Raw genomic sequence first — 10,000 nt, forward strand, 5'->3', positions numbered from 1 at the left:
AACAGTAAAATACATTAGCTAATTTTGGGAGTATATAACTGTATTTGGCACTGCATCTTGGGAATTTTGTGCGACGGTTATGCTTTTTTTGAAATAACAGTATGTCACTGGGCGTTGTAAAAACAGATACAGTATGATACAACTTCTCAACTTTTTGACGCTCGTGTCTCTCCGTAGCCAGGTCGCTGCCAATGCAACTGAACTGGCAGACGCGGGCTCCTGTCTTTCGACACGGCACAGCACCACTCGGCATTTTCAACAGGAGAGTGTGAAAGTATTTGGAAAAAGACAAAAAAACTAAACAAAGTAAGTCCGTGAACAAGCTAATATACTTCATGACAGTATTGTATGGACATTTGAATTAGCCCACAGTTGTCATCATTATCCCTTAAACCACTAAGGTGGATGTAGGCTACGTAGGTGGAAGCTAGTATGAATCGCCAACCAGCAAGCTAGCGCAATTCTAGTTAAGTTCAGTCATGTATGTATGTAAGATTTGTCCACATGTAACTGTGGACTTTCAAAAGTTCTGCCATCATGTGAAAACACATCGAAGTCTGGCCAACTTTCGTTTTCCGTGTGGCATACAAACGTGTCAGTGCAATTTTCGCACATTTTCTGCATTGAAGTCCCATATGCGCAGAAATCACAACGGGTTGAGACGAAACACAGTTTTACATCAGGCGAGCAATCACCCATGTAGTATTCAAGGATGTGACCATGCCGCAGACAGCATTAATTCGCTTTGTACCCATCTAGGAATGCACATGGGAAGTGGGAAGAAAGTTGTATGTCCGTATGAGGGTTGTTCGAAATCGTTTAGAGTGCGGTCATCTTTTACAGCCCATGTGTCACGCAAACACAGGCATCCGAGCAGGACACAGTTTGTAGGCGTATTGTCAGATAACGTTACGGACGAAGTTAGTAGGCCTACTACCTCTAATGACAATTGCATCAATGAGTCTGTGGGCGCATCTGACTTTGATGTAGATGTCAGCACATCCATCACTGACGGTGCCCCATTTCTTAAGAACTTGGCTCTGTTTTATTTAAAAATGCAAGCCAAATTTCTTTTACCAGCCACAACAATGCAGTGCATTATTGATGAGTTCCAAGAGGTTCACAACATAGGTATGAAACGGGCATATGAAAAGATAGAGGAGAAGTTGACCGAGTTAGACATTCCAAAAGACTGCATACACAAGATTATAGCTGAACTCGAAAAGGAGGATCTCTTAACTATTCACAATGAGGGTGTGTTAAGATCAGACAAAACAAGAAAAACATTTTTCAAAGAAAAATTTAACTATGTCCCCCCCAACCAAATTTATCTGGGAACTGATGGTCATAATGGAAAAGAACGCTTTTGTCAGTACATCCCAATAAGGGACACCCTTTCTGCTTTGTTTAGGCAGTCCACTGTCAGAGAGCAGTACTTAAAATCCAAAGAACGTATCCAGGGGGATAGCATGATCTTAAATGATGTCTGTGATGGGGCCGCCTGTAAAAACAACATCATACTGCAAGAATCACCCTCAGCCGTATCAATTATTCTGTTCCAGGATGCCTTCGAGGTCACTAGTCCATTAGGCTCTGGCAAGAAAAAACATAAAATAATTGCCATGTACATGACCCTTGTTGATATATTGCCTCACAATCGCTCTGCTGTTGACCAAACCCAATTGGTTTTGCTTTGTAGGGAGGAGGATTTCAAGGCCTTTGGCCAGGACAAAGTATTTGGACGGGTCCTCGAGGATCTACAGTCATTGGAAGAGCAAGGCTTCCCTCTGGATGATGGTACGTATGTGAAGGCTTCACTGATTGCCATCTGTGGTGACAATCTTGGTTCACACGGTTTAGGGGGGTTTACAGAGAATTTCAGCACCAGCAAACACTTTTGCAGATACTGCACTATTAACAGAGAGGACTTTAAAAATGCACCCCTTAAATGTGGCACAAAAAGGACCACGGCAAATTACAATGAAAGTATAGAACAATTGAGTGATGAAATTGCTGTGGTGAATGGAATCAAATTCAATTCCATTTTCAATTCTTTAAAATCATTCCATGTCTGCGGTGGCCTTCCACCTTGTCTAGGTCACGACCTCTTTGAGGGAGTAGTGGCAGGTGATATGGCTCTGTACATTAAACATCTTGTACAAACAGAAAAACATTTCACATATGACCAGATCAACAGAGCCATTTCACAGACAAAACATCTAGGCAGTGACTCTAACAGTCAGCCGTGTCACATAAAGCAAAATGCGAAAAAGCTCAGTGGTTCAGCAACGCAGAATTGGTGCTTCTTGCGTCTTCTGCCAGTGTATGTTGGCAGATGGATCAAACATCCTTTGGATAGTGAGGTATGGCAGCTGTGCCTCAAACTGAAGGAGATCACTGAACTCATTTGTGCTCCAAAAATTAACCACAATGATATTGCATATCTGAAAGTAATGTTGGAAGAGTATGTGTATTTGCGCACAACAATGTTCCCTGGCCACAATCTTAAACCAAAACATCACTACTTATTACACTATCCAGACCTTATCCTTCAATTTGGACCACTTATACGGGTATGGACCCTGAGGTTTGAGAGCAAACATTCCTATTTCAAGGAGTGTGCTCGAAAACTGCACAATTTTCTCAACCTCAGTAAAACCCTAGCAGAACGACACCAGCTCCTACAGTCGTATTTAAGCAGTGGCCAATTATTTCCACCAACTATCCAAGTTGCTGGTGTCGCAAGTGAACTTGATATTGAATCGTACAACAGCGGCATACAGAGTGCCTTACAGACCTCTGTCATCTGCAAACACGCAACTTCAGAGGTGTCAGCATTGATATACAAAGGGAGTAAGTACACTAAGGGTCTTGTTGTTGTTCTGGACCACAGCGAGGAGGACACACTGGTGTTTGGCAAAATAGCACTTATTCTCATTGACGATAAGCAGGTATATTTTGTGGTTTTGGTGCATCATTCGGTTTTCCTGATTGATCTTGGAGTCCATCACTTAAATCAATCGGAAAATAAGTATGTGTGTGTTCATGCAGATAGTCTGCTGGACTATTACCCATTGCCAGTGTACACCACCATGGACATCCCTGTGATTTCCTTGCACCATTCTGTGTGTTCTCCTTTCTAGGTATGGACGAGGACTGCATCGCAGAAATCCGTGCAGTTCTGCCGGAGTTAAATGATGATGGCTTGGAGGCGCTGGTTGGGCACCTGGCGTTTGTGGTGGGAGTTAAGGAGAAGAACCATCTAGCTTTTGTAGAATATGAGGACCTCCAGTATCATCTAACCAAAATCCAAAGTCGGCAAATGATTGCTGCTTTTAAACCTAAAGGTGAGGACAATAATGAATGAATGAATGAATGAATGTCTTTATTGTCATTGTACAGGTAAAATGAAATTCGTGCAGATGCTCCCAGTGCTTAAAAAATCAACATAAAAACTGTAAAAAAAAAAAAAAAAAAAAAAAAAAAAAAAAAAAAATAAAAATAAGATTTTAAAAAGTGTTAAAAAGTTAGCTGTGCACAGTTTAGTGTGCAGATGGCCTTAGGATAAAAACTGTCTTTTAGTCCGTTAGTTCTTGCAGACAGGGACCTGTAACGCCTGCCTGATGGCAGCAGCTCAAACAGTTTATGTCCAGGGTGACAGGGGTCTGCGATGATGTGTTTGGCTTTCTTGAGACAGTGACAGGCAAACAATTTCTCTAAAGAGGGTAGGGTGCAGCTGGTGATCTTTTCTGCTGTGCTGACCACCCTCTGAAGAGCTCTCCTGTCCGCTGCTGTGCAGCTAGAATACCAGACACACAGACAGTATGTCAGGATGCTTTCTATAGAGCTCCTGTAGAAGGACACCAGCAGTCTTTGGGGGAGAAAGTTATTTCTTAAAACCCTGAGAAAGTACAGTCTCTGCTGAGCCTTCTTGATGGTGGCTGTGGTGTTAGTTCTCCAGGTTAGGTCATCCCTCAGATAGACACCCAGGACCATTTATGACCAACAGCTGAATGTCAGTTTTTATCCTCCTGTAATACCACAATTGTAAAAACATTCTAATAGTAGTAATAGCAATATAAACTGTAAATCTAAAAAGTAATAAAATCCAATCCATCTGTCTAGATACATTTGGTTAAAGTATTTGAGTCTGCACATACTGTAAATAAAATAATTGTTTTGTGTTTTTTGTCTGTAGAGCCAATCATTGCCACAAGTGACTCAGCACAGCCCAGCACAGCCCCATCACCACCACCTGCAACAGCTCCATTACCATCACCAGCTCCATCACCATCACTGGCAATATCAATGGCAGAGGACCCCATACCCAACGCCTCCGTTGAAACACAAAGTTCATGGATTCAGGGCTTCAGTATTCCATGGGACAAGATGCCTGCTACACTTCTAAGAAGTATTTCTAAACAGGAGAGGGCAAATCCACCGGATAGAAGAGCCATGGTGAGGATTGTGGTGGACAGCATGCGCAGACATTGTCCCAACCCGAATAGAGCTGCCTGTACTGCTGTTGCCAGAATGATCGTCTCCAGCCATCCCTTGACGTTTACTGACCGAACAGTTGATGGAGTGCAGATCGGCATTGGCTACTACTCTCTCATTAATCAGCTAAAGACACGGGTAGAACATCTTAACCGTAATAGCACCACTGATCGTATCCGGAAGCCAAGAACGACACAAGATGGCCATGTTACCAAACCTGTACGCAGCAAAACCGACAGTTATGGTTGCGTGAACTGGCAACCGAAGTCCATCCCAGAAGGAGAAACGATCGACACTTTGGAGGAAAAAAGAAAAAATTTGAAAGCCATCTTCGAGTCTGTTGGCCCCAGAGCAGCAGAGTGGCCTGCAACTGAGAAGTGCATGGATGTGACCTACGCTTATCAAAGACACATGATAAATGTGTGCCCACCACCAAGTATTTCTGACTTGAAAGATCAGTGGCCTGTCCTTTTTACACCACGTGGACTGTTTTCACACTTCAAAACACTAACAGGAATTGAGATAGAGGATCGTCTTGCAGAGGCACTGCAAAACAAAGGAAAACGGATCATCACCTTCTTCCAACAACAGTCATTCAGTCAACCAAACATTCGAGCCCTATTGAAGGAGATCGACAATGCTTTCTCAACCTCTGCTGTGCAGAAACAAACTGGAATTGCCGCTGTCCTGCTGATGATGAAGCACTTCTTGGAAAGTGAAGAGTCCATCTTCATGTTGGCAGATGTGAGTATACAAAAAAAATCTTTGTCCATGTTTCAAATATTGCTGTTTATACCTATCTATAGTGACCAAAGTAAGAAACTCATTTACTTTCTAAATTGTAATCTTGTGCTTTGTTTTACATTGTTTTACAGGCTTGTGCAACACCGACATCCGTCGAGAGAGACATGGACATCCCCATCACTCCGAGGCTGATCATGCTGGGTAAGTTATGGTTTTTCATTTTGTTTTGTTTTTTTTCTTACAGGTGGACCAACATTGTACACACATTTTAAATGATTGTAAAGAAGATGTTAATTAAAAACAAACATCATTTTATTGTTCAGTCCCTACTTGTTCTCAAACTGACGTCCTAATTACATGGTATTTTTGTACTTTCACATTCAGTGGCTGCATTCACTTTCAGTGCTCACAGTGTAAATGTTGAGTGTCAGTTTGAGAATAAGTGGGTGACAAATTCTATACCTAATTTACAAGGATTTTAAGTGTGTATGCATCTAGAGCAGGAGTGTCCAACTAATATTCAAAGTGGGCCAGAATCAAAATCTGGGATGAAGACGCGTCTTCATAGCCTGGTTCACACCAGACGGTGTGTGTGTAGCTTTGGCGCCCCCTGGCGGAGCAGAGCTACACACACTACCGTCTGGTACACAGCCATAGAGCACGCTCCGTCTCCAACCAGAAAATAGGCTAAGAATTTATTGCTTCTGCACGGCCTCCTCACCAACAAATTCCTTCACAAACCTTCCTGTTAATCTTTAAAGAGTCAATATAGTCTCTAATCTGTCTTGTGACTCCTCAATGTGAGTTACCGTTTATATTTAAGAAATAAATGCTCCATCTATTTTCTGGTTGGAGACGGAGCGTGCTCTATGGCTGTGTACCAGACGGTAGTGTGTGTAGCTCTGCTCCGCCAGAGGGCGCCAAAGCTACACACACACCGTCTGGTGTGAACCAGGCTATGAAGACGCAGGCTGAATTCCATTTTTTAAATACACTAAAATTGTGCATACAGTAGACTTAAAGGTAGGCAAATAGCACGTTCCCATCATAGTCATACTATCGTTTCTATGTGCTGTAGCACTAGTCTGGACCCACTCATAATTCCGGTGATGCACAAAATGTTGCCTTCAAGTCACTTTGTCTATTTATTAATAGTGTTTGTGGGCCAACTGTAGTACACATTTGAAATGATCTCGCCCGCCAAATAAAATGGCTACGTGGGCCAAATTTGGCTCCTGAGGCTGAGTTTGACATCCCTGATCTAGCTGATCAGTTGAAAATTCCCAAGGGGTATCTCTGGACCCCCTTGCTGCCACCAGGGGTGTCTAGATATCTAGTTTTCTCATTGATATGCCTACATCAACACTTAATGTGAATCAGTCCATCGTCTTGATCCAGGTTCATCCTTTGCTGTCAATGTCTTACTCGGTTTGTACTGTATAAAATAACTTTTTTTTCTCCTACAGTCAGGATGTGGTCACCTTAAAACAACAGCAAGATATTGAATCACACTGGATTTGTATTTCAATTGTTTGCTTTTCTTACATTTTAGGGAACACACTGCTAACTTCAACCAGATGGATGGTTACTATCGAGGGGAAGGTGGCCTGTGTTGTGGAGGAGCACAGGAGTTTCTCTGATGCCCTGGCAGCCTTTTTCTCCTCGTTCTACGTGTTCAACATCGAATACCAGGAACCTGCCTGTGCTACTTTGGAATTCATACAGCGGTAAGTACATTTTCTTTCTCTCGATGTTGCATACTTCAGCTTACAGTTACAGCAGTAGTGGCTGGCAGTTTGTCAAACAGGGGAGGTTGGTCCATTACAAAATGTCCAGCTCACAAAAAAGGGGAAAAAATTAAAAAATATTAATATTGTGACACACACCCTACATAATGACTCCCGTTTGAATGCAGCTCTTTTTTTGAGAAATTTTACAGCAGAGTGTTTTGGAATAAGCACGGGAAATTACCTGTGATGGGAAGTCTAACAGAGAGCTGGTGCCACTGTCACACATTCAATTCAATCAATCATGACCCCCCTTATGTTGATTAGGAAATGTTATACTGAGAATTTGTATTGCCTCCGCCAAGGAGGTTATGCGATTGAGTTTGTGTGCGTTTGTTCACCGCTGACTGCACATTCTGCCACTAGGGGGCGCCAAATACTTAATTATGTCCTGGCCAACATTACAGCTTCCTTGTCACAGGACTTGCAGTTTGCCAGTCTAACAGAGACACTTTATATATCACGAGACATGACAAAAATAATGACATTTAGTAAGTCATAAATGTAAATGAAAACTTCAAAATCAGGTCAGAATACGTGAGTGTGTTGACGTATAAAATATTGATAAAATCCACCCATCCAATTCAAGACAAAAAATCTGGGACATGGAGCCGCACAGGCTCAAAGTCAGTTGGACAGCCTAAAATGGTATGCATGTCCTGTTTCTACTCAGCTCAAAAGAAATAGCCCTCACAGATTTGTAAGCATATCTTTTCATGGGATAACATTAATGAAATTTCACTTTGACACAATGAAAAGTAGCCAGAGTACAGATGTAATCGCTTCAATGTATTGTTCATGGAAAATACTTCAAAATACAGCCATTAATGTCTGTATCTCACAACATGGTTTTAGCAATCCATATCCTCACTTTGTGCATCTCTGATGAGACCAAGATAGACACATTTGCTTTAGATGATTTGAAGCATCAAAAATACACAGGCATGTCGACATGTACTGTGACTACTGAAGTAGATCAAGGTCCTCTCTGTGGGATTTAAGCTTTTTTTTAACTTTTAACTTAACCTCTATTTACTTTTGAGAGGTACATTTTGAGACATTAATGGCTGTATTTTGTATTATTTTGAGAGAATAATACATTTAATTGGTGACATAAGTTGTTGACAGGGTATGTGTTATTGTGTCAATTGGAAATTTCTTGAATGTGCTGTCCCATTAAAAACCATGCTTACAAATCTTCATTTGTAACATGGAAATGTGAGGGCTTGTGTACCGATGCTTGTTTTACTAAAGCTCATTATTATTTTTCTGTATTGTCTAAAGGTTCATGGTGCGAATAAACCCTGATGAAGGGACCAAGTGTTCGGCGAAGACTGCAGTGAGTAGGAAGACTGGCGCAATTGTGAAGAGAAAGGTGGAACCAATCAACACCAGGGTGACCACTTTCCTTCACCATCTGACTGAATTCGAATGGAAGGAAACCTGAGTGCGTATTATTGAAAGTGTTACGGCTTGTTAAGTGTTTTTTATATGAGTTACTGTGTTGACTGGCATTAGTTTGTCTGTTTGTCTGAGTTATGAACAAATTTTGATGAAATTGAGTTGTTGGAAATGACAAAAGAAACAAGTGATTAAATAAGGGTGTAACATAGTCAAATGTAACCTGGTTGTCACCAGATGGTGTGCTCCGGCGCCCCCCAGCCATAGAGCACGCAATGACTCCAGCCAGAAAATGGCCGGAGCATTTATTGCTTCAATATCAACTGCAGCTCTATCAACTACTGCTGACTCTTAAGGTTTTTGAAGGAATGCGCTGGTGATGAGGCCGCGCAGAAACAATAAATAGCACAAGTGTTTTTAATCCTGTGATTGTATAATTTCATTGTATATTTTCATTAATAAAATAAGCATTGTTAATATGGAATTGAAGACTTGCGTTTTTACTATGAATAATTTGCAGTTAAAATTCATATGTTGTTGATATTATTAGTAATAATAATAGTAATATTATAATAATGATAGTAATAATAATAAATGTGAGTTAATAATGAACTAATAATTCATAATAATTCATAATAATTAATATAATGAATATGAATAATAAAATAGTAAATTTATTATTTAATTATTTAATTATTATAATTATTATTTAATTTATTATTTAAAAGGTTAAAAGCAGTTTACAGTACTGTACAGTTCATTTTTAGATGTACAGTATGATACTATAATATTATGTTGTACATCATACAGTATGTCACTGTATAATTGCATACAGTAGAGGTACTGTATTTCTGAAATAGAGTAACTAACTGGCACCCGTGATGCCAGTTAGTTACTGTAAAAAAGCCCATAAAAGTCTAACAGTGTTGGTAATGTAATGTAATGTAATGCGGACTTCAAGGTGGAGGACAGGAGGCTGCATATTGGAATGCACCCACTGTGCTGTGGCTGTAGGACATCGAGGTCCTTCTCAGGTGTCATTCCAGTTCAGTGAGCATGGACATGTGGGCAGCCCATGCATCCAACAGAACTGACGAGCCGTTCATGTGTGAACACCATACACACATATTCACACACACACATGCTTGCAGGCATACACACACGTGTGTGCGCACGCACAAACACACACACATGCTTACCGGCATACACACACACGTGTGCGCCCACACATACACACCGATATAGACATCACTATAAATAGTCAATCTCTCCATTAAATATTAACAGTCAATTGCCACTTGAATTATTCAAAAAGGGACACAAGTGTGATAAAAGTCAAGGAATTACACCACGAAAACATCATACTGCTATACAGACTGAATTCCAGTGAGTACCTCTGCAGCAATGGTTGTTTTTCAAAAGGCTATAAAAACAGGAAGGATTGATTATATTCAGAGGGTATCATTTCTATTCTTAAAATCTGCAGGACTTATTTATCAACAATTGGTTTGTTAGGATTGGTTATAAAGACTTCCAAATATCTGTTCGAAAAGCCAAATCTGCACCTTCAT

The 10,000-nt window shown here is 40.7% G+C and overlaps 2 protein-coding genes across 2 annotated transcripts in view; one reads left to right on the top strand and one right to left on the bottom strand.

Annotated features, from left to right (window-relative positions):
* Positions 1–8,770, top strand: part of LOC134464751 (uncharacterized) — a 12,584-nt gene extending 3,814 nt beyond the window's left edge. Inside the window, exons 2-6 of the mRNA XM_063218098.1 lie at positions 3,144–3,347; positions 4,199–5,241; positions 5,373–5,442; positions 6,794–6,968; positions 8,313–8,770. Of these exons, the coding sequence (XP_063074168.1) occupies positions 3,144–3,347; positions 4,199–5,241; positions 5,373–5,442; positions 6,794–6,968; positions 8,313–8,475 (1,655 nt within the window). The 3' untranslated portion in view covers positions 8,476–8,770. The remainder of the gene's footprint in view (positions 1–3,143; positions 3,348–4,198; positions 5,242–5,372; positions 5,443–6,793; positions 6,969–8,312) is intronic.
* The window catches only part of ppfia2 (PTPRF interacting protein alpha 2), a 368,722-nt gene that overhangs the window by 173,100 nt on the left and 185,622 nt on the right, over positions 1–10,000 (bottom strand). The window lies entirely within an intron of this gene.

This window comes from Engraulis encrasicolus, chromosome 15 (assembly GCF_034702125.1).
Source record: "Engraulis encrasicolus isolate BLACKSEA-1 chromosome 15, IST_EnEncr_1.0, whole genome shotgun sequence".
NCBI lineage: Eukaryota > Metazoa > Chordata > Actinopteri > Clupeiformes > Engraulidae > Engraulis > Engraulis encrasicolus.